This window comes from Giraffa tippelskirchi, chromosome 10 (assembly GCF_054371585.1).
Source record: "Giraffa tippelskirchi isolate mGirTip1 chromosome 10, T2T-mGirTip1v1.2.pri, whole genome shotgun sequence".
Taxonomy (NCBI): domain Eukaryota; kingdom Metazoa; phylum Chordata; class Mammalia; order Artiodactyla; family Giraffidae; genus Giraffa; species Giraffa tippelskirchi.
The window spans coordinates 130,925,216-130,950,933 of NC_137284.1; the positions used below are offsets into that span (position 1 = coordinate 130,925,216).

The 25,718-nt window shown below is 37.2% G+C and overlaps 1 protein-coding gene across 19 annotated transcripts in view; it reads right to left on the reverse strand.

Moving 5' to 3' along the window:
• CADPS2 (calcium dependent secretion activator 2) overlaps nt 1–25,718 on the reverse strand; it is a 535,874-nt gene that overhangs the window by 150,302 nt on the left and 359,854 nt on the right. For 9 of the 19 annotated variants that reach the window (XM_081534085.1, XM_081534089.1, XM_081534078.1 and 6 more), the window contains exons 10-14: nt 23,013–23,121; nt 21,548–21,748; nt 17,960–17,968; nt 11,652–11,788; nt 9,206–9,393 (exon numbers count right to left, since the gene is read on the reverse strand). In XM_081534085.1, coding sequence (XP_081390211.1) covers nt 9,206–9,393; nt 11,652–11,788; nt 17,960–17,968; nt 21,548–21,748; nt 23,013–23,121 — 644 coding nt within the window. Of the gene's footprint in view, nt 1–9,205; nt 9,394–11,651; nt 11,789–17,959; nt 17,969–21,538; nt 21,749–23,012; nt 23,122–25,718 lie in introns of all 19 variants that reach the window. The other 10 variants (XR_014066703.1, XR_014066704.1, XM_081534079.1 and 7 more) reach the window with 3 other exon arrangements.

The following is a 25,718-nucleotide window of genomic DNA, read 5'->3' on the forward strand; positions in this document are numbered from 1 at the left end:
ACCATCAGTGAAAGAATGGGCTAGAAAATAAATATCCTTGCAAAGGAGAGCAAACAAGGAAATCAGTCTGTTTCTACCACATCTATAGACTGAATAAAAAGAGTCATTCCTGAGAATATGCACCACATGCCTGACTTTATAAACTGGGTACCACCCGTGCAATCGAGGAATCTCTAAGATGGAAAATAAGAGGGCTCCCGTGGCACCTCCTATCACTAAGTGAAAACAAGAGCAAGTCCTTTTGGGAAGAAAGCATTCTCAACCTGGGCCTTAAATTAGAATTTCCTCAGATTAATCCAAGAATATGTGCTTACTACAGAAACTGTTTGCAGAATAAGCAAACAGTGACCATGGCAAAAATGTCAGCAGGAACAATAGACAAACACACTTAGAAAATGGAAGTTAACACTTAATGAGTAGATCAAAAGGCAGATGTCACAGCTTATTGAGAAACGTGGAGGTCGAGTAAGGGTCAGCAAACAAAAGCCACACTCATTCATTTACATACTGTCCATTGACTCCTTTTGCTCCACAGGAAGAGTAAAGTAACTGTGACAGACACCATATTGCCCATAAAGTCCAAAATATTTCCTATGTTTACTATCTGGCCCTTTATAGAAAAAATTTGCTGAGTTCTGAGCTAGAAGATAGAACTAAAAGTATTACACAGAATGAAGCTAGAGAAATAAGTAAATAGAATATATATTAGACATATTTAGAGATATAGAAGATAAAATGCCTAATATATGGTAAATTGGCATTTAGGAGAGAGCAAGTTTAGAGGGGAGGCAATACTTAAAGAGATTACAATATTCCAGAACTGATGACAAGCATGGATCTTCATATCCCAATCAAGGTAAAATTCCACAAGAAATTTACCCCTACCCAATATCAGGGCATGTGGATTAGAAATCCACAAAAATCCCAAACAGAATTCTTTAAAAAGAAATCCACATGCAGACATACAACAGTTAATTCACAAAACATAAAAAAAACAAAAAAATCTTAAAAGTCTTAAGTTCAATTCCCCTTAAAAGAATGGTAATGAAGCCTTCTTAACAAAGGAAGCCAGAAGAAAATGGAGTGCTACCTTCAAAGTTTGGAGAGAAAATAACCAAGTAGAATGTATAACAAGCAAACTTTTCTTTCAAAAATGTAATAAAACAAAGATAACTCCAAATAAAAATTCGTGAACTATAGGTATTCCATTTTAAGAATATACTTTGGGAAAAATGTAATTTCTGAATTGAAGCAAGTATTGAGTATAAAATAATAAAAACAATGTCTAATGCTTAAGATTAGAAATCAAGTAAGGATACAATTAAACTACTAGACAGCATAAGTGTGTTAAGTTACACACAAATATTCTAAGGCCTCTGCATTCTCCACTCTCCAGAATGAGAGGAAATTTGCTGATTAGTGTAAGATTTAAAATTTTAGCAATATGCAAGGTAAAATCTCATATGGTGAAAACTGTAAACGAGGAGAAAAAAAAAGAACCTGTAAGAAACAAAAGAGGCAATAAGGAAACAGAAAGCTTAGAAATGTGAGCCAAAAAGAGTCTCAAATAAAATGGCAGAAATGCATCTGATAATTGTAAACGAACTAAAATGATTAAAAATAGAAATTGTTATACTGGGTAATTAAATCAGAATCTAGTTTGCTATTTATAAGACATAAGAGTACAGAAAGACTAAAAGTAAGAATAAACATATATCGGACAAATGCCAAAAGAAGGCTACGCTAATAACCATCTAAAGAGACTTTAACGTAAAATGCATTATTAATTATGAAAAGGGTCACTAAATCATGAGAATAATTGCCATTTGCCAGGAAGATTTAATAATTTTTAAACCCGAATGTACCTAATAACAGCCTCAAAATACAAAGCAAAAATTGGTAGAAGCAGAGGAAGAAACCACGACTACAGTGGCAGCTTTCCATTCACCTTGGTTATAACCTCACAGATCAAGTAGGCAAAAAATCAGTAAGAGTTTGGAAGATTTGAACCACACAACTCCTGCTTGCCCCATCAAGCTACACAATTTACATATTTTTTCAAGCAAGATGAAACATTTATAATATTTAACACATAATTGGCCATAAAGGAGTCTCTAGTTATGAAGAATCAATATTGCATGGATTACATTCTCTGAACACAAAGAAATTAAGTTAGAAATCAGTTTTCAAGAATCTAACCAAGAGATTCACTTTTGTAGAAATTCTAAAATATATTTATAAATAATTCTGTGTCTAAGAAGAAATAATGGAAGATTAGAATTACTTACAATGAATTTTAATCAGATACATTATCAAAATGCATATATGTAATAAAAGCAGTACTTAGTGGAAATTGAACCTTAAATACTTATTTTAGAAAAAGAAGAAAAGACTAGTAATGAGTTAAATTTAGGAATTTAATGAGTTAATTTAGGAAGGTAGAAAAAAATAATCCAAGAAAGTAGAAGGAAGGAATAATAAACTTGAAGACAAAATTTAATGAAATGGTTGACTATAGAAGGGAGCACACAGCGGAACTTTTAGGGTGACGGAACTGGCACTAGGGTAGTGAATATATGACTCAATGTATCTGTTGCAACTGACAGAACTGTAAGAACCATACAGCAAAAGAGTGAACTTTACTGTATATAAATGTAAAGAAAAAAAAATTCTATATAAACTAGGAGGCTGAGAGACCCTAGGATGAAATGCGGATTGCACAAGTGTGTACTGTATGATAGACTCTCACTAGAGAGAGTGAGGGAGGGAAGGAAGTGTCATATTGAACCTTGGAAGACAGTTTTGGTTGGAAAATCTAAGCTCAGTGGCTGAAGGACCTGTACCCAAAGTACTCTAGTTGCTGAAGTTTGAAACTGCTTTACACATATACTGGGACTGAACAAACAAGGAAATGGATGGGACGGTGGAAGCCAAGTTTCTCACTGCTGAAGAGAAAAGCTATGAATAAGCAAGAACGGATGGCTAATATGAACTCTGGTGTACTGGATTGGAGGCAGGGGCATCAGTATGAACTCATGGGTTAGCATACCTATACAACACAGGGTTAAAGTACCAAACTGACATGCAATAGTAATAGCAAATGGTTCAGATGGATATATATATTTTTTGTTTCACTGGATTGTTTTTCACGCAATAGCATCACATACTACATTCTTTAAAAGCCTCAGTATGTTAGAAAACTACACTGGGATCCAACTAGAGACCTCAAACTCTCTTCCACATTTTAAATGCTAAAAGGCTTCAAAGGTCCTAAACTTATGAAAAGCTACACCAGAAAAGCAGCTCTTGCTTCTTTTCATTGTTAACTTGATCTATATTCTAACACAGGGGTCCCCAACCCATGACGTCGGTCCATAGCCTGTTAGGAATTGGGCTGCACAGCAGGAGGTGAGCAGCAGGCAAGTGAGTGAAGTTTCATCTGTATTTACAGCCGCTCCTCATGGCTCATAGCCCCTCAGTCCGTGGAAAAATTATCTTTCACGAAACCAGTCCCTGGTGCCAAAAAATTTGGGGACTGCTATTCTAAGGCATACTGAAAAATCCCTTTGCCTTATTTCTTCTGCAATGATTTACGTTCAGTAGGCTAATAATGCATTGCTTTAGAAAAAAAAAAAGGAGTTGTTTGCTGTGCATGAATGGTGTGGAGTGACAAGAAAGAAAATAGATTAGATTAGATTAGGTGACCTTGGTAATTATTGCTGCAAGGTGCAGTCTGGTAACTTACTTACCCTGGGTGATGGGGTACCTGGTTCCTGCTTTGGCTGTGTCTTTGTGGTTGTCCTGTTAGACCTCCAGTGCTTTCCAGCAACGGGAGGGGCTGGGATGGAATGTGGGGGAGGAGATCCCAGAACCTCCCTGTGGCTCCTTCTAATGATCATGGACAGTAGATGAAGTGGGGCACCTATTTAAGGCTTTCCCAGTCTCATCTTCCTGCTTGAGACTTGTGTAGAGTGAGCTACTTGATATCAGTATCAAGTCCAGCTTTGCACTGTCAGTCTTTTAGAGAGAAATTCCCCAAAGCTTATTAACTACTCTGTGTGTGTGTACGTACTCAGTCACTCAGTTGCGTATGACTCTTTGTGACCCCATGTACTGCAGCCCTCCAGGTCCTCTGTCTGTGGAATTTTCCAGGCAAGAGTACTAGAGTGGGTTGCCATTTCCTCCTCCAGGGGATCTTCCCGACCCAGGAATCGAACGAGGGTCTCCTGCATTGCAGGCGGATTCTTTACCAGCTGAGCTACCAGGGAAGCTCTACAGAACTACTTATTTTTCACATTTTTTTTCCTCTCACAATTCACATGCTTCTGGCTGGCTGACAAAGGGAAACATATTGGAATGATGTCCAATCAATATTGGTATTGTACTTTATAATTGTCCAGGATCTTCACCTTAGTATTTTCCTTTTTCCATATGAGAATGCCCAGTTTCAGAAAGGTTAGATGATTTGTGCAACATGTCTCAGTTTGCAAGTTTCAGAGCCAAGTTTCAAGTAGAGATCTTCTGCCTCTTTTAATTCTTTCATTGTGACAGCATGACATTTCTGAGTGACATTTGTTAGACTCTAAACATTATAGTAAGTATTATACCTTTAAGGTTATCTTGGAACATTTTTTACCCTAAGCTGAGGTTCAAATTTCCCTAAAACCTATACTCCCTCCTTTCTTTTTCCTTAAGATATATCTGACCTAAATGTTGAATCAGAAACTGACTATTGACTATTGAAACTGACTATTCTAAAATGCCACCCAGGGACACCTGCATATGTACACGTTTTAACATGGAAAATGGATTTAATGTGTAATGAAAAGTAAAAGTGTTAGTTATTCAGTGGTGTCTGACTCTCTGTGACTCCATGGACTGCAGCCTGCAAGACTCTTCTGTCCATGGAATTCTCCAGGCAAGAATACTGGAGTGGGTAGCCATGCCCTTCTCCAGGGGATCTTCCTGACCCAAGAACTGAACCTGGGTCTTTGGCATTTCAGGCAGATTCCTCACAGTCTGGGCCACCAGGGAAGCCCTTAATGTGTAGTAGTAAGTATAATATATGTGTGAACATATAAACAAACCTTACATTGCACTTTACAGTATACCATCATAAGAAAAACAATAGTTTATAGAATAGAAGTAACTATGGCAACCTACAGATTCAAATCACGCTGCCTCCCATGTGGTGGCAGGAGCTCCCAGTTACCTCAGTAACTTTCCATTAACATGTGTCTCAAACACATACATTTTAGGGGGCACATTAGCTAAATTTTCCACTTAATGTTCTCACTTTAATTTCACTTTTCTGTGTTAATGACTAAAACATGCTGATCCTATTGTGCTCTCTGGGTTTGTCTATTCACTGCAACCTTCTCATTCTCTTACATTTCAGACTGCTGCCTAAATTTGGAGGCCTAGCTTTTGATACCCATTGGTCAGGAGGAATTAAGATAGCGCCTGGAGAGAGAAGAGACGTTTTTACTACAACAGCCCCTTACTTTGCTTATCAAAGATTAGCCATCCGGTTATCCCAACTGTCTCATGCTTGCCCTGGCATCTCACCCAATCCCTCAAAGTTTGCTGAGTGCAGAGGGTTTAATCTGGGGTAATAGGAAAAGTGATTAAACTCTGTAGATAGTGTTAGTTGCTCAGTCGTGCGACCCCATGAACTGTAGCCTGCCAGGTTCCTCTGTCCATGGGATTTCCCAGGAAAGAATACTGGAGTAGGGTAGCCATTCCGTTCTTGAGGGGATCTTCCCCACCCAGGGATCAAACTGAGGTCTCTCGCATTGAAGGCAGAGCCACCAGGGAAGTAAAAGGAAAAGGCAAATGGAAGATGGATAGGCCGTTACTGGAAGTGACATTAACACAAATATTAAAGTCATTCATTCATTCATCAAATGTTTACTGAACACTTATATTTTGCGCTCGGATGTTACTTTTTGTCAGGCACTCTGCTAAGAGCTCCGAGAGGTATAGGAGCTGGCTTCATGAGATGATGGAGTTAATTTTAAACATGGAGACTTTAAAGCATCAGCAGAATAGTCAAGCTGCAAGTTGTAGATAGAGACCTATAGCTTAGGAGAATAACTGAGTTGGAATTATCTGTATAAAGAGAGGTCATCACTAAAACTGTGGAAAGTGGCAAGACCACCAAGGTAGAATTTTTCACTGAAGTAGAAAATAACTTCTCAGGACAAGAGAGCAAGTTCAAGAACAGATATAAAAACAAAACACCATGTCACAGTTGGGCTCTAGAGAAACAGAAATTGTTAACAAAAGAAGTGGCAGAAAAAATAACGATAAGATAAAAAGAGGAGAGCTGAAATAGCTACATTGGAGGAAATGAGCAGCCTTTACCAGAAGCACAGGGACTTATGAATTCCATAGCACTGACCTTCCCATGAGAGTAAAGATGGTGGAGCTGGAGAAGGAGATCCATTTCAAGTAAGCCTACCAGCAAAGTGAGGAGCTGGGAGCCAAGTGGGGGAAATGGTGAGAGGAATTTTGTGGGGAAGATGAAGAGAACAATGGAAAGGTAGCTTGACAGGATAATCATACTTAGACAATGTAAACTATCCCTTAACCTCCTTTTCCTTGGGGGGCTCCAAATCACTGCAGATGGTGACTACAGCCATGAAATTAAAAGATGCTTGCTCCTTGGAAGAAAAGTTATGACCAACCTAGACAGCATATTAAAAAGCAGAGATATTACTTTGCCAACAAAGGTCTGTCTAGTCAAAGCTATGGTTTTTCCAGTAGTAATGTATGGTTGTGAGAGTTGGACGATACAGAAAGCTGAGCACCAAAGAACTGATGCTTTTGAACTGTGGTGTTGGAGAAGACTCTTAAGAGTCCCTTGGACTGCCAGGAGATCCAAACAGTCCATTCTAAAGGAGATCAGTCCTGAATATTCATTGGAAGGACTGATGCTGAAGCGGAAACTCCAATACTTTGGCCACCTGATGCGAAGAACTGACTCATTGGAAAAGCCCCTGATGCTGGGAAAGATGGAAGGCAGCAGGAGAAGGGGACGACAGAGGATGAGATGGTTGGATGTCATCACCAACTCAATGGACATGAGTTTGGGTAAACTCCAGGAGTTGGTGATGGACAGGGAGGCCTGGCGTGCTGCAGTCCATGGGGTCGCAAAGAGTCGGACATGACTGAGCAACTGAACTGAACTGAACATTCTTTTGACCACTCCCAACACAAGCTGGAATCAAGACTGCCAGGAGAAATATCAATAAGCTCAGATATGCAGATGACACCACCCCTATGGCAGAGAGTGAAGAAGAACTAAAGAGCCTCTTGATGAAAGTGAAAGAGGAGAGTGAAAAAGTTGGCTTAAAGCTCAACGTTCAGAAAACTAAGATCATGGTATCTGGTCCCATCACTTCATGGGAAATAGATGGGGAAACAGTGGAAACAGTGTCAGACTTTATTTTTTTGGGCTCCAAAATCACTGCTGATGGTGACTGCAGCCATGAAATTAAAAAAAATGCTTACTCCTTGGAAGGAAGGTTATGACCAGCCTAGATAGCATATTTAAAAGCAGAGACATTACTTTGCCAACAAAGGTCTGTCTAGTCAAGGCTATGGTTTTTCCAGTGGTCATGTATGGATGTGAGAGTTGGATGGTGAGGAAAGCTGAGCGCTGAAGAATTGATGCTTTTGAACTTGGAGAAGACTCTTGAGAGTCCCTTGGACTGCAAGGAGATCAAACCAGTCCATTCTAAAGGAGATCAGTCCTGAATATTCATTGGAAGGACGGATGCTGAAGCGGAAACTCCAATATTTTGGCCACCTGATGCAAAAAACTGACTCATTGGAAAAGACCCTGATGCTGGGAAGGATTGGGGGCAGGAGGAGAAGGGGATGACAGAGGATGAGATGGTTGGAGGCATCACCGACTCAATGGACATGAGTTTGGGTAAACTCCGGGAGTTGGCGATGGACAGGGAGGCCTGGCGTGCTGCAGTCCATGGGGTTGCAAAGAGTCGGACATGACTGAGCAACTGAACTGAACTGAACATTCTTTTGACCACTCCCAAGCCAGGCACTGTTCTAAGTGCTTGATGAATCTCTATCACAACTGATGATTTCTGAGAGAGATACTATCCTATCTTTCTTAGAGACAGGTAAGTGGAGACACAACTAGATCAAGTAGCTTGCCCTCCCTCACCTAGCTAGCATTATTGTTCCGTTATGTTGTGGGAAGAAAGGAAATAAAACAGAGGGAGATAGGAACTTCCCTGGTGGTCTAGTTGGTTAAGAATCCACCTTCCAATGCAGTGGATGTGGATTTGATACCTGGGTGGAGAACTGAGATCCCACATGTCTGGTGGCAACCAAGCCCAAGTGTGTCAAAACTACTGAGCTTGCAACTAAGACCTGACACAGCCAAAATACATACACACATACACACACACATATATATCTGTGTGTGTATATATATATATATATATAAAGAAAATAAAGTGGTGACGATGAAAGAATAATGAGGCAAGGTACAATGATGGGAGCCATCTCCTTTATGGGAGGAGCCCCCGCTAGCAAAGTTTCCCTGGAAAGAGACTGGGAGAAGAGAGGAAATAATATAAAAGAAAGACTCAAGTTCAGAGATACATAGTTGTGGGGGCCTGTATTACATGATATTTTGCTATTTTGGTAAAACAAGAGGTGAGGTCACTGGCTCAGAGTGCTAAAAGGGGATACCTGTTCTTCAGGTGCGGATCAGGAAAGGGGCTGGGAAGAGACCTACACCAACCCATTATTTGTCTTGCTTTATCAATGAACACATTCCACCATGGAAAAGCAAGAATCATTAGGTATTCACAAACCTGCCCACAAACCCTACCCAGACATACATATGCATTACAATAGAAATCCAGAGGACACTCAAGCTAGGCAGAGCCTAGTAGTAGGTGGTACATAAGAACTAAAAGGCAACTTCTAATCTCACAGATACTCGCTCTCTGTTTCAAGTGGTTTTAATGGCAAAAAGAAACATAAAGTGCAGCCCACCTAAATCAACAGCATACTGATGTACATTTTTCCTTTGTGGGTTGTTTTTTTTCTCTTGCAAGAAGTGCTTGCTATTTAAAATCCGTTACTAGGTGATGGTGGCAAGGCACGGTTTTCTCTCTTCCCAAGTTCAACCCTCCACATTTCACTGTGTGTTTGCAAGTAAAAATACCTGTTGCCGTGCACATGAGAGGCACAGAATGCAAAGCTGTAATGGAGCAGGGTTGGGTCAATGACAGCACCGTTTTCTGAATGTTCCATCAGTTCTGTAAGGTAGCAGAGATGTCTGTGACAGCCCCTCACGCCATAACGGGCACAGTACTCATCCAACACAAAGACCTGGCCAGGGCTAAACCACCCCTGCAAAAGGAAGAACAACAACAGAAAAAGATTATTATTTTTTCTGTACCAGAATTCACTTTTATGTAGGCACTGTTAGGTATTGTAAGCAGAAAATGCATTATGGTGTCTTTTGACAATTTTTTTCCTATTAGCAGTATGTTTCATACTGTTTTAAAAACAGCAAATGTCATCAATTTTAGAACTGGTTTGGGCCACTGACAGCTTAACACCATCATCTCTTTATTGCCATAGCGAGGCAGGGGCAACCTTCTCTTCTCTGCTGTCACTCACAATTAGTCAGATTTGTTCACGGCATCTAAAATGTGGGTTGCAAAGAATAACCTTCCAATAAACTTCAATCTCTATATGAATCAATTAAAACGAAAATGGTAAAGCAGACCCGATAACTGAAATCACCTAGTTTCCAAAAGCACTGTATAAAGTGAACTGAGAGAATTCAGTAAGTTTTAGCAGTGGTATTTAAATTATTATTTGGGTATTTAAATAGTCGGGATATTGTTCTCACTCTACTGTCGTTCAATGACAAATATGACAAAGTTAATGTCTTACAGCAGTAGTTTCTGGTTCTCTTGAAAAGAGATGTTAGGGTGGGTATATGAGGTTGGTTAACAAGAGAGGGCCAGGTTAGGGAGAGTCTGTTTACAAAATATTTCAGTGGATTATATGAATTCAAGATTAAAAAAAGAGAAAGAAGAGGGGGATGGAGAGTTTTCAAAAGGGGCAGTTAATCACGTAAGAGAAGGAAAAGAGGAGTGTGAAATGCAGCAAGATAAGATAAAAACAAAATGCACTAAAATTCAATAAAAAATTTTAAAAGAAGGAAGAGGAGAAAAAAACACTAGAAAAATACTGTGGTGACGGTGAAGGCACTGTCCTAGACATTCTCTGTGTATCTTTAATATTTAGAACTATCATGCATAGTAGTTATTATGATTCCGTGTTATAGACACAGAAGCTAAAGTTGAGAGGTGTCCAGCGACTTGCTCAAGACCACAGTGCAAATCAGCTGCTGAGCCATGTCAACATCCAGGGCTCAAATGCTCTTTCTAATCACACCTGCCCTTGAGGTACAGTTGAACACACTGTAGTGTTCTCCTCACACTCCATATGGCCTGTGGGGTCATCCACATGATCAAAATGAATTTCAGACATTTCAAGAACTAACCCCATGGAGTGGAATCCAAGAGGAAAGCGTTCCTGTTGATGATCAATCTATGTGTGCTTGTCCCCGGAAACATAGATGAGGGTTTTGTGATGACTTGTTTTACTCTACGTCTAATTATAAAGTTTGGGCTGTACTGGGTTTATGCTACACAACTGCATGTTGAATAACAGGTACTTAATAGTAAGTCTATAAATGAATTAATGAACATCAGCATGATCATGGCAGTAAGTTGTTCCATTTCTTCCTGTCTGTTGAAACATCTCTGATGAGCTTAGAGTATGTCCTGTCTAAAATCTTAAAGAGAGTGTAACTTTATTGCAGGCAGCTACCATGTTCAGTAGGCAAGAGACCAAGTGGTGATAGAAACAGGGAGATTTTGGCCAGAGGAATTCCAGAGGAATTGCCACCAACAAAATAAATCCTTGGATTTAAACGCACAAGAGATTTTTAGGCTACAGTTCAATGCACACATTCTAAGGAGTCAAGGATTCCTTCCCTTCTAATTGTAAATTATACCTTGCATCCCAAATTTTGGCTGGTTTAAACATGAAGTAGCGTTTAGCTACTCAATTTATTGCTTTTTTTTATAAAGTAATTCCAATTATTTTTGGAGAGTTAGATGAAACTAAAGCTTTCCTCTGTTACACACAGCCATCACAATATTGTTTATTACATGGTTTCTCTCCCCTGTCACTTAGGTAGTCTTTGTAGGAATGAGAGAGAGACACGAATGGTATCACCATTTGGTGAGCAGAATTTAAACCTTAAAATGTCTGTATAGGTGTTAGTAAATCCTATCACAGAGGTTATTTTTTTAGTCTTTAGTAAAGCCTTCTATTTTCATTCCACCTTCTCCAGAGCGACCAAGAAACCACAGTTCAGCGTCTGTTTGAGTCCTTTCTCCTGGATATTGAGTGGCATAGCAGTGATCTTCAAGTGTATAATTTTCAAATTGGGAAGCAATCGATTGGAATCCTTTATCCCTAACTTCAACTATAGTTATTAAATCGGCCAGGGATAAAAGGCTGCTTCATAACAAGTATTTCTCACTTAAAAAAATCTCTCACTTATGAGATAGATTTGTACTAACCAAGCAAGAATAGGAATCGTTCAGTCTATGATCCAAAGTCTGCCTCTGGAGTAGTCTAAACAGGAAGGCGTGGTCCAGCTTGCAGGGATTCGCAGAAATAAATTCATCCATACCATGTTTCTGAAAACGGTCTGCGTCTGTGAATTCAGAAAAGCATGTACTTTCATTTTTCTGGTTTAATAATAATAGCAAATGAGGTTTTTGAACAACACAAAATGAATGTCTCATGATAACAGATAAATGCTTTGCACTACATAAAGTATGAGGCCACGAATTCAGCAAAAACCATAAAATACAATATTTTTTGTAGCCTAAATAAAAATGACAGGGAAAAACCTGCCAATCAGTTGGAAGGAGGAAATTCTATTTTCATTCAAAGCTACTTCAGATATCTACCACAGAAATAATCTCACCCCACCCTAATAAGAAAAGTTGATACATTTTAAGTATATATTTACTGAGCTGGAAAACAGCCCAGGTCTATTCATAAAAAAAAATGACAACGACGGCTAGAAGCCTGCTTTCCAAATGGCAAACTAGGGCAGAAATGAACACACTTGCTTCAGCTGGATCACTTCCAGCCTTTTTTTTGTAGGGAGCTTTTAATGGGACCAACTTTAATGTAGAAATGGCAATGAATGCTTCCAGGCTTCAAGTTTAAGAGACATGAAAAAGGGAACATCATGCTTGTGCAAATATGCAGACAAAGCACAACGTTCCAAATGGCACTTCAGTCAAAGGCCCAAATTTATTGTTCTTCACAGATTGCATCTTTCAACGCCTGTAGACCCTGCGGGTTTATCAAAAGGCAAGCTTTTATGATTGCCTTCATTAATGGTATGTTTTGTCAAAGTCTTCAATGTGAGTTCTTTACTAACGATAGAGACAGCGAGCCACACACCACCCCAAAGGAGTGCTGGGGTGTTACTACATTAGCTCCATAAGAGATGTTGCACATATTGGGCAAGCAACCAGCTATCAAGATAAAAGTGGGCTCTCCTCACAATGGTTGAGCTAAGGCTCCATTGTTCCTTAAAATTCACAGAGAGATCTCATTTCTGGTCATCACAAGCAGCACAGTCCTAAATGTAAGCTAAATGTAGTTTTTAAAAACCTAGATGGTCCAACCCTAAAACTGCAATAGGAAAGGAGACAAAAGTTTATTGATTACACCCAATTATAGAGTCCAGCTCATAATAAAACTCAATATTGATCTGTGGACATGATGCTAACATAATCAGTCACATTTAGATATTTAGCCCAGATCATATTGATCCATGTCAAGTTCAACTTTCAGCCATATCTGTGGATGGAAGAAGTATATAATTCAAGCTGAAGGGTCTTCAGAATCACATGTTAAAAAAAAAAGATACACAAACTAATTTATATCTCACATCAACGAAGGATATCAAAAGGTGAATGCAGCAAGGAAGCAATGAATGGCCACTCATCAACGATGTGAGGTATGAGGTTCTGTCCATGGAGGACGTGGCATATATATTCTTTTGCATTTAATAATTGCTTATCTGAATGATTAAATACATTACTTGTGGTAAATTAGTATTAGTTGCATTTAACACTGAACTAAACTGCTTTTCCTGAACTGAGAAATGAGACAATCCAACTTCTCCTGTATTTATTCTTATGTCTGATTGCCTTTTAATATAAAGTTAAATATATGATAATGTGAAATTATACCAAATGTGGAGGCAGAATATTGAAAACTGCAAGGCATATATTATAAAATCATATTTTGTATTTTAAAGAATTTATTTTAGAATCTTCATCTCTCCATTTATCTGAGTTAAAAAAAAAGCTTTTAGTATCACTTTTAGGAAATTATAGTTTTAAAAAACATCTGCTGAATTTTATTCATTATTTCTTTCACCAGAGAAGGTCATAACAATGGGCGTTAAAAATAATGCCCATTAATGGTTTATCTGTTGAGAACATGATATGCAAGAGACTTCAGAGGAAAAAAATCCATAATTCCCCTTTTACTCTAAAGGTTTGTAGAAGGAAATTCTTATTTTAAAATAATAGGTGTACAGTCTTCAAATAAAATATACAAGTTCATGAAAGACTTGAGTCAATAGTTCATTTCTGTAATTAAATCATATTTTCAAAAATGAATTTATGAAGTATCTTTTTCATGAAATATAACTCATATATTATTTAATAAGTTTTTCCAAATTACACACATAAATGGATAAGTACTTTTCTAGCAAATACTATTACCAATAAAAATAATATTTACAATAACAATTTAAGCCACAAACAGACTATACATTGACCGTGAAAAAACATACAGGCAAACCTGCTAAAATTTTTATTAAAAAAAGAAAAAAATGCCTACAATCCCTCCAGGGCTATAAATTCGATGAAAGGGAAATGTTCTCTTAGGGATTATCCCATTTTCAAACACAGGCTGTAAAGACCCTGAGTATTTACTTCTTCTATATGTCTGATTAGCACAATTCAAAATATTTTATGCAAACATACTTTACTATATTTCTATGAATTTATGAATAAAAACAAATTATAAAGCAGACAGTTTTGCTCTCTCTGTAGGAAACATTTCATTTTAAAATTCTCTCATGAGCCAAAGGAAAAAAGGAAAATAGCTAGTATTGAATATCTAGTTTCTTATTTTTATAAAATGATATTTTCCATATAGTTTTCTCTTGGCATAACATATCTTCAATTAACTGTGAGGGTAACACAGAATTATCAATTGGATTAAATGGAAATCATGCTTTCAATCAATTATGTAACCAAATCCAAGGCTTGAGAGGCTTGCTTTAAAACTGAGTTATACTTGATTATCTTCAATTAATGTTCATCATAACACAAAATGATGGTAACTAGTCTTAAACAGAAAGTTATTCATGGCACTAATCAAATCTTCAAAGGTAGTTTAGTTTGTCTTCTGAAATAATATAAGGAAATTATCAAAAGAAACCAATGAGATATGAGATGAAATAATGTACTGTAAAACTGTCATAAATTGTGATGATTAACCTATGGACTAAGTACAGATGTCAGACATGGTAAATGAGCATACTGGTGGGGAGTTTCTATGGTAACAGTTGGATACAAGCTCTAGCTTCTTTAGGTATACTGTCACCAGGTGTGGTAAAAGTGGATGGAATAAAACTCAAATTGAGAAAGATTACTAGTTGCAATAGATTTAAGAAATCATAGAGGCTTTATTCAAATAGGATCTGAAAAATGTAAGCTTTTCATTAATAGCTGTTGGAAGTCAAGAGAAAAGATTAATAAGTAGGCTCACAGTATCAATCTAAACAGTTAACATTGACTTGAAAATAGCTAGCATAGAGAACCATGTGAGGTCTATTAGCAAGCTGGCAGGTCCCACTATGCTGGGAGGGCTATTTGGTGGGAGCTGACCACAGTGAACCCAAATCCTAGGAAGGGCACCTAAGTCAGAGTTCAGAATGTGAGAAAGGAAAAAATTAATTGAAATGTTTCTCTTTCCTTTGCAACTAATTTTAAGGATGCTGAATGTTTTTCCTCTTTCTTTTTTTTTTTTTTTGCTATTCCTGGTGTGAGAGAGATTAGGGATTAACAGCAAAGAGAAGGGATTAACAGAGCAAAGAGAAGGGAGAAGAGAGTTGGGGGAAAGGGCAAGAAGAAAAAGAGGAAGCCATTCATTCGCCTCCTAAGACCACTCATGTGCCCAGGGGTCCAAGCTTGGGACCCAGGTGCCAAAAGCACTAATAAGAGGGTGCTGCTAGCTGAGAGCTTGTCTCTTCTGCAAAATCTTGACCTAAACGAAGTAGCAAATGAACCTTTGGAAATACAACAACTTGTTTTAGAATTACCCCGTGTTTAGGGGTTTGCCTGTAGCTCCATTTACCACCTCCCACTCCGATTAAACTTTCCTTTTAGCTTCCAACCTTCATTAGCTTGAAGAGTCACAGCAAGTTACAAGTGACACAAAGAACTACCACTTCTCTTTTTATGGCACACATATAGCCTTTAAGAGGAAGAGCTAATGTTTTAAAATTTTATGTAGATTATCTGGTTGGTATGTTCCCATACGTTTTATGCTGAAGACCTAAGAGAAAAAGTTGGTAGATACTTTTTCTTGAGGAGTCTGTTCACACCTCTATTATTAACTTATATAATTTTTTGGCCTATTTTGGTAAATACATTAAAAATGAATGTACGGATTTATACGTCTTACTTTCTGCAGCAGATAACAAATAATACTTTTACATGATGACAACTTTAATCAACACATACAGACCTATAATCATAGTAAACATTTATTTTAAATAATATATTCATCATATTTTACCAATGAAGGGTGAAATTTAACTTACTAGGTCAGTGAGGAGAATTAGCTTAAAAAATTAAATGTAAGTTTACAATCTGACTAAAGAATTTTTAAAAAATTTGGCTTAACATTGAAGAGAAGTACTCAGGTTCATTTTTGACACTGATTTATTACTGAAAGTCAGCCATTACTGTATTGTATTAGGTAACAAACACAATATATTATATTTGTGCCTAAGTGAAAGGAAAATTTTTTTAAAAGGTGCTTGCATAATCTTTTGTTTGGGGATAACAATGAAGGATAGTTTAACCAAACAATGTCTGTCAGTTTGGCAAAAGGCAGTGCACAGTTTGAAGCAGAAAAACTGGATAGCATTCCTTCAGCCTTGCTTCAATTCAGTTTTTTCCTTAGAATTTCAATGTATCTTAAAAGTCAATGAAACAGGGAAGTATTTTATTTTTATTTTAATAAATTTATTTATTTCAGTTGAGGGCTAATTACTTTACAATATTGTAGTGGTTTTTGCCATACATTGACATGAATCAGCCATGGGTTTACATGTGTTCCCCATCCTGAACCCCCCTCCCACCTCCCTCCCTATCCCATCCCTCTGGGTCATCCCATTGCCCCAGTCCTGAGCATTTGTCTCATGCATCGAACGTGGAATGGTGTTCTGTTTCACATATGATAATATACATGTTTCAATGCTATTCTCCCAGAACGTCCCACCCTCACCTTCTCCCTCAGAGTCCATAAGACTGTTCTATGCATCTGTGTCTCTTATTCTGTCTCGCATATAGGGTTATCATTACCATCTTTCAAATTCCATATATATGCATTAGTATACTGTATTGGTGTTTTTCTTTCTGGCTTACTTCACTCTGTATAATGGGCTCCAGTTTCATCCATCTCAATAGAACTGATTCAAATGTATTCTTTTTAATGGCTAAGTAATATTCCATTGTGTATATGTACCACAGCTTCCTTACCCATTGTCTGCTGATGGACATCTAGGTTGCTTCCATGTCCTGGCTATTGTAAACAGTGCTGCGATGAACATTGGGGTACACGCGTCTCTTTCAATTCTGGTTTCCTCGGTGTGTATGCCCAGCAGTGGGACTGCTGGGTCATATGGCAGTTCTATTCCCAGTTTTTTAAGGAATCTCCACACTGTTCTCCATAGTGGCTGTACTAGTTTGCATTCCCACCAACAGTGTAAGAGGGTTCCCTTTTCTCCACACCCTCTCCAGCATTTATTGCTTGTAGTCTTTTGGATAGCAGCCATTCTGACTGGTGTGAAATGGTACCTCATTGTGGTTTTGATCTGCATTTCTCTAATAATGAGTGATGTTGAGCATCTTTTCATGTGTGAAACAGGAAAGTAGAATAGATCCACTTATCAGATAAATCTATGAATACACACCATTACTTATATTTTAAAAAAGATAATAAGGTTGTTCCTAATAAGTTAGATTTTATAATTATTATTTTCTTCTGACTATTCCTAACCATTCGGTATGGTTGGATTTAAAAATGAGCTTTTCTTTTTAAAGTTATAACATAGATACTTCAAAGAAAATTCAGGAAACAGAGGCAATGAATTAGCAACCAATCCCTCTAATTAAACTTATCCACTGTAAATATTTTAGGTATAATTCTACCCATATTAAAAAAATTTTAACACAGTAGCAATAATATCACATATATAATTTCGCATTTTCTCACTTAACGTTACAGAGCAGTTTTGCAAGCTATAGTAACAATTTCATAGCAATTTCCTTTATGCTCACATGAATGAGAGATACTAGGTTGTTTTTACTTCCCTATTGTGGCAAAAATAAGCATTTCTGTTTCCTAAATGACAAGGTTAATGTAAATATTCCAGTTCTGCCTAGAAAGTAGTATCATGATACTGTAAATAAGATCATGATATTACTTGAAAAAATTTTATCATTATAAAAATTTTAATATGGTAAAGCAAAAAGACGTCATAAAAAATACTTACCCTTACCAGCTATAGGCCAGCAAAGAAATGAAAAACATATTTAAATGGGTTAGAAACATTTATTTCTAGTCATTTTAATTTTATATTATTTTCTCAGTTTCCACTAATGAGTCTAGAAGTTGTTTTTCCAAGACATGATCAAGAAAGAGAGAAAGGAATAATACGGAAGTCAAGGAAGAGGAAAATTAAGGCAAAATTACTCTCTGGATCAGTTCAATGGCATCTCTGATAAAGGTCATGGTCAGTATCTCATTTAGATGAGACAGAAATACATTTTTCTTTCTTCTTTCCTTTCCTTTTAAAGATAAAACATCAGGGTCTGTGAGTAAATACAAAAAACCTCTTAACACGACTGGAACAGTTTGGATTTTTAGAACAAATTTAGCTTTTTTAAAGCAAGTTAATCAAGGGGCTAAAAAATTCAGTTCCTGTTAGCCTGATCAGCACTGCCTTGACAATACATTGCTATCTAATAGAAAGATTTTTCTGGGAAGACATTATATGGCTCTCTTACTAAACTGATTATCACATCTTTTATTAATTCCATATCAGGAAGTCATGATTTTAATGTTCTTGACCCAGTGCTTCCCAGCCACTTCTCTTCCCACTTTGTGTAAGATGGATGAATACGGGCTTCCCTGGTAGCTCAGTGGTAAAGAATTCGCCTGCCAATGCAGGAGACATAGATTTGATCCCTGGGTGGGGAAGATCCTCTGGAGAATGAAAGGGCAAACCACTCCAGGATTCTTGCCTGGGAAATCCCATGAATAGAGGAGTCTGGCGGGCTACAGTCCATGGGGTTGCAAAATAGTTAGACACGACTTCACCACTGAACAACAACATCCTTTATAACGCCAGCACATGTCTTGGGTATTCCTTATACTCAAGATGTGAAGAAAAAAATACTGGAACACAAGCAAATGAGGGAGACATTTTCATAAAAATAATTTCCAAGTCAATGCAACCTGGCAGTTCTTAAACGGCGGTAACCTTCTCCACCTTTGTCTCTGTCCCCTGGAACATTTGACATCCAGAGAAAATTTTGGCCATTAGACCTGGGACAGTGGAGTCAATTGTTACAGGGATCTAGTGGGTAGGAGACAGGGAGGATACTAACCATCCCATAATACACCGGACAGCCTTACCCTCCGACCACTGAAACAGAATTATCTAGCCCCAAATGACAGTCTTGCTGAGAAATACTGCTCTAACAAAGAAAACAATCACTCTGCTTCTGGTCAAGACAGTGTAATTAAAAGCAGATTAACCCTCCTACCTGAAACAACTAAAAAAATCATTTAAAAATACTTTCAAGAAAGTTTTCAAAATTTTGGACATCTGGCAACATAGCAGAGTGATTCCTGAGAGGTGGGGAAACCTAAGAGATGAGCCTTTTAGCTGCCTCAGGTTAATGCTGGGAGAAACTTTCAAAGTGGTGGCTCTGGGAAGAAGAACTCAGGGAGAGCTAAGGGTCTCTCTGGGCTGAGAAGATGGGAGTTGACAATTCAGGAAGGTCAAGGCTGCTAAAATTTGCAGGAAGGATTACTGTTTCCTCCCCCTACCCGACTCCGTATTCAAATGAATACTGACCACTTCACTCAATGGAGGCAATGATATGAGGATGGGGAAGAACCACCACAAAGGATTAGAGGGGACAGTGCCCACATGCACACAGACTAGAACAGTGCTTGTTTCCAACAGCCCGAAGGCAAAACTTCAATTTTCACTGCTCATCAGTTGGCATCCAGGCAGTGGTGGTTTAGTTGCTAAGTCATGTCCGACACTTGTGACCCCATGGGCTGCAGCCCATCAGGCTCCTCTGTTCATAGGATTTCCCAGACAAGAATACTGGAATGGGTTGCCATTTCCTTCTCCAGGGGATCTTCCCAACCCAGGGATCAAACCTGGGTCCCCTGCATTGCAGGTAGCTTTCTTTACCATCTGAGCCACCAGGGGAGCCCAGACTAGAGGCTATTTGGCTCCACCTAAAAGCTAAACCTGAAAGGATTAAATTTCTTTTGAGTAATTTAACTATGTCTTAGAATGAAACTCAAGAATATTTTTGTGAAGAAAACTACACCAAAGCACATCATAATTAAATTGCTCAAAACCAGTGTTTAAGAGAAAAGTTTTAAAGCAGCTTGGGGTGGGTGGGGGGAACCACAACACACATTATGTACAGAGGAAGAAACAAAAATAATAGCAGAATTTTTCATCAGGGAAGAGAAAAAGCAAGTTAGCAGAGAAAAGTCTTTAAAGTACTGAAAGAAAAGCATCTTTCAAAATGAAGGTAAAATGAAGACATTTTTCATACATGAAAAAAGCTAAAAGCTGCGCACGTACTACAAGAAAAGTCAAAGGACATCCTTTAGGAGGTGAAATCTCTCTATAAGTGAATAAAGAGTGCTAGGAATGGTAACTACGTGTTTGAGTATATAATATTTCTCTTATTATTTACATTTCTTTAAAAGGTAATTGACTGTTCCAGGCATAATAATAATATCAATGTATTGTGGGATTTATACCATTTGTAGAAGTAAGATGCATGACCAGAATTGTACAGGAACCAGGAAGGGAGATGCAGAAGTCTACAACTGTGAGGTGCATGTACTATGTATGAAGTACCATAATCACTTGAAGATGGACCAGGTAAGTTTAAAGGTGTATACTAAGAAGCCTAAAGCATTCAGGAGACTGGAGTTGAGCTTATATCCCATTTTTATTTGGCCTAAAATGCCTTTGTTTAAGATGTCTAAATGTAATACTAATGGGTGTCTAAACAGAACTGGAAGTAGTTATTTGATGCGTGAAAAGTAAGAGAAGTCAGAATGATGCTCCCCTGGAGATGAAGCTTGAGAATGAAGGGTGTTGAATGAAAAGTCACGATTTAAGCTTACAATTAAAGACAAACTGATTTATTACATTACAGGAGAAAACAGAGAAGTTTTGGAAAGGAGTATAACAAGTTAAAACATTTGGCTTAATGATTACTAAAGCTATGTTTGAAAATGTTTCTATCATTATTACATAATTTGCAATTAATTACTTGCAAATTAAAATGAATAATTTAGTTCTTAATGATTTAAATTAGCATACAGAAATGACATGAATATAAAGGTATTTAGAAAAAGAAAGTTGCCTTGATGACTTTTGTTTTCCTGACTTACAACAGAAAATAGGCCTAGTATTCTCTTGGTTTGTTAAGAACTCTAAAAAGCGACAGTTCATCGTTTCGGTGTCCTGGAATCTTATCAATGCCAATTTGATTTTGCATTATGCTTCCCATTTCAATAGAACATATAAGTAAATTACATTAAGTTTAAATAAACTTTCTCTTATGCTTTTGAGATTCCTAGAGACACCCCAAGACCTGGCAAATTCATGACTGAAAACCACACGCACCATTTACTCCAGGTTTGTGTGAAAAACTAGATAACTTATTTTATGACTACTAAAATGAACTATTTTTATTCAATTAGGAATCAGGTAATGATGTAAACTACAATACTGAGCAAATTTGACTCAGACAATTTTATATCTTATTAAGGTTATTAATTGATAATCAAATTATTTTTCAACAAAACTTACAAAGTTGAGCATCTGCATGGAGACTTCCTCCTTTAGGATTCAGCTTCTGGGCTTGAATTGCAGGAATAGGTTTATATGACTGTCCAGTGGCCCTGTACATGGCTTGAACCCACAGTATTCTATCCTGTTCATCATCACTGGCAAATATTACAGTGTCTCCTTCTTTAACAGCATTGAAGAACACATGCCCACCCTGAAGGCCTGTGGAGGGAAAAAAAAAACCAACGTTGTTAAAAATTCACACAGTTGGCAGACTTTAGCCTCATTCATTAAATGGTCTCATGGGAAAGAACTGATCTGCTATTTGTAGCTCAATGCCTTTGAATCACATCCACAATTGAAGAATTGAAGGTAAATGATATGAGAAAGATTTATACTTCCACATCACTTTGGAAATTAAAAATAGCCTAGGAAACAGTTCATCACACAGCAGAGTTCTGTAACACACACAAGAATGCATAGCAAAGTCTGGTATTTCATGCCAGAGAAGACACTCCTTATCTGTTAGCACATTTCTCATTCTATATGTAGGAGACAGATATGACCAGTTTAGCAGAAAACAATATAGGTAAGACTAAAATGATATTTACATTGTACAGTATTTTACTTTTGCAAAACTCTTTCACAGGGAAGATATTTTGGATTTTAAGTGATTTATTAGCAGATATAATCACTGACTCTTTTTTCATCTCTCTCTACTAATTTCTTATTCTATTTATTAGCAGATACATATATTTCTTTTTTGTTGTTCAGTTGTGAAGTCATGTCCGACTTGTGACCCCATGACTGTAGCCCGCTCCTCTGTCCATGGGATTTCCCAGGCAAAAATACTGGAGTGGGTTTTGATTTCTTCTCCAGGTGATCTTCCTGACCCAGAGATCAAACCTGCGTCTCCTGCATTGGCAGGTGGATTCTTTATCACTAAGACACCAGGGAAATCATATATTTCTTTACCTTGCTGATTAATTTTATTAATCTCCACATAATCATTCATTTACTCACTTACTAATCTCAGACACTGAGTATCCAGTACTATACCCAGCATTAATACATTAGGAGGGAGGGAGAGAAATATATGTATCCATTGTTGGGGAGAAAATCAGTAGAATATAATATATGGTAGTAATTCATTAGCCATTTCTTTCCCTATTTTTGTCTCTTGTACCTTTTTGCTTTTTAGTAAAGAAGTTTCTGAAAGCGCTGCTGATACTTCTCCTATAATTTCCATATTACAGTATCTGTCAGATATTTCATCCTCTCACTAAGTTAACAGAGATGGTGAGTTATGGCTAAAACTAAGTAGCCTCATAAAGATATAATTTAAATCCCATCAAGTCTTATCTAGGCATATGAACGAAATATGTTTCATTTACTGAATGGAGTTTGAATGGAAAATAGACATAGGATATTTATGAGAATTTCATGAATAAAGGAGAGGCACAGCAGTGATTCAACTAGGAATTACCTGGGTGGGGATCTGTGTAATCCACAGTGTATCCTTCAAGCTGCATTAATTCTTGTGGCTCAGACTTTTTTTCTCTATAACTGCACATAGCAAAGGTGTATTGGCTAACCTGCATGAGAAAAAAGTTTACATATTGGTTGCATTAAACTTATCTTTTAGTTTTTTCTTTATCAGAAGACTGTTTGCCCAAGTTTAAAACCATAACATATAATTTGCATATAAGTTATTAAATGTTAGCATTTTTTAAAGCCTTGCTCAGAGATTAAAGCACTTTTTGTTTATCCATTTACAATTATGTCTTTTATGCCTATGATCCAGCATTTCCCAAATTGATGACCTTCTGGCCAAAAGTCCATGAACTATTAACAAGAGTCATTAAAAAATAGTCATATTAAATATAAATTTGGGACCATAAAACTTTTAGAGGAAAACACAGGCAGAGCACCCTTTGATATAAACTATAGCAATATATTTTCCAGATTTATCTCCTAAAGCAAAAGAAATGAAAGTAAAAATAAGCAAATGGGACTTAATTAAACTTACAAGGTTTTGCACAGCAAAGGAAACCATCTATCAATATGAAATGAAGACAACCTACTGAATAGAAGAAGATATTTGCAAATGACCAATAAGGGATTTATATCCAACATATATAAATAGCTCATACAACTGAATGTCAAAAAACCAAGTCACCCTATTAAAAACATGGGCAGAAGACTTTAATAGACGTTTTTCTAGAGAAGACATACAGATGATCCATGGGCACATGAAAAGATGCTCAATACCTCTAGTTAACAGGGAACTGCAAATCAAAACCACAATGAGGTATCACTTCACACTTGTCAGAATGGCTAGTATCAAAAAGATCACAAACAACGAATGTTACAGAGGATATGAAGAAGAGGAACACTTCTACTGTTGCTGGGAGTGTAAATTGGTGTAGTCACCACGGAAAACAGCATGGAGGGTTCACAAAAAACTAAAGATAGAACTACCATGTGACCCAGAAATTCCACTCTTGGGTATATATCTGAAAAATAAAAACCCCCCACTAATTCAAAAGGATACATGCGCCCTGATGTCCCTAGCAGCATAATTCTTTACTATGTCTAAGGTGTATCGGAACATAAAGAGAGGATTTAAGAAAATGTAGAGTGCACTTTTTTGGGTAAACTGTATTCATACATAAGAACAGAACAGTAGCTATTATTGCAGAGTACAATTATAGGTCATTTAAAGTTTTTTTTTCAGTGTTTATAGTTTTTCCCAAAGAATATGAATTACTTTATAAGGAGACTTTTTCTAATTTGGAAAAACACCCAAAGCTAGGTTTGGGAACAGTGAATCTAATAATTTGAGACACTTATGGTTCTTGCCACTCTTGGATTTTCTTTTTCTTTCCATATCTTATAGATCACTGAATTTACTTTCTCACCATAAGGTCATCAAAATGCTAAGAAAATTCAGGAAAAATAAAATGAAACAACAAATAATAAAGCAAAAAATAATTTGGGGAACAACTATTTAGGGAGTGATTATTCACATTTTAAAAGAAATTCTTAACTTTCTCAAAAACACCTGGTTCATAAAAGTAATGGTATCTTTCTATAATTCATCCATTTCTACTTAGAGAAAAGAAACCAATATCATAAAATGTACTGCAAACTGAAAGCTGATCGGACAAAAAACAGTAAGCAGCTTCAAAACTGTAAAGGAACATAATAAAATGTATAATTTAATTCCAAATATTATTTACATATATATCAGATACATATTATATAATAACATATAGGATTGTTGTATTTTTCAACATTACAGGTTTACTTTTTGAGAGTACTGTCACAACATTCTACAAGGCATTTATTTAATCAGTAAAAATTGACCAAGGGAACAAAATATTGTTACATTTGCTTTAATTACAGGTTTCAATTATGTGGTGAGGATTTTAAAATAATACATTGGAAACTAGAGACTATGATTTCTTACTAAATCAAGTAGCTACTCCCAGAGCTAAGCTTCAATGAAAAGGAAACATAAGATTGTTCTCTGAAACATACTGCTATTGAGGGATGAGGGTTATGTATGAGCCCTTGAGATTGCAATTTTAACTACAAAGTCCACAGGTGTGGAAACTGACTTTCCTAAGGTGACCCAGAAAGAGAACGCTATCTGGAGTGGAGAACACAAGTCTCTACAGTCTAGTAAGTAGTCTTTCCAACACATCACATTAAAATTCACATTCTGGAACTTAAAAACAACCGTATTCCCAAATAACAAGCTGTGCTCTGTGTGCTGAGTTGCTCAGTCCTGTCCGAATCTTTGCGACCCCACGGACTACAGCCCACCAGGCTCCTCTGTTCATGGGATTCTCCAGGCAAGAATACTGCAGTGGGTTGCCATGCCCTCCTCCAGGGGATTTTCCCAATCCAGGGACTGAACCCAGGTCTCCCGCATTGCAGGTAGATTCTTTACCATGTGAGCCATCATGGAAGCCCAAATAACAAGCTAATTGCCTCAAATTCTGGCAAAGATACCATTTAAGATAGGTGTAAGACATTTACTTAGATATCTCTAAGAATCTATAATCAAAGACTACTAACGGTATGGGAGAGAGAGGAAAGCGAGCTGAGCAGCAAACAAGTTGAGGTATTATCTGTTTATTATTTATCTTCTCTCAGGTACATATTTGATAAATCACCCTCATTT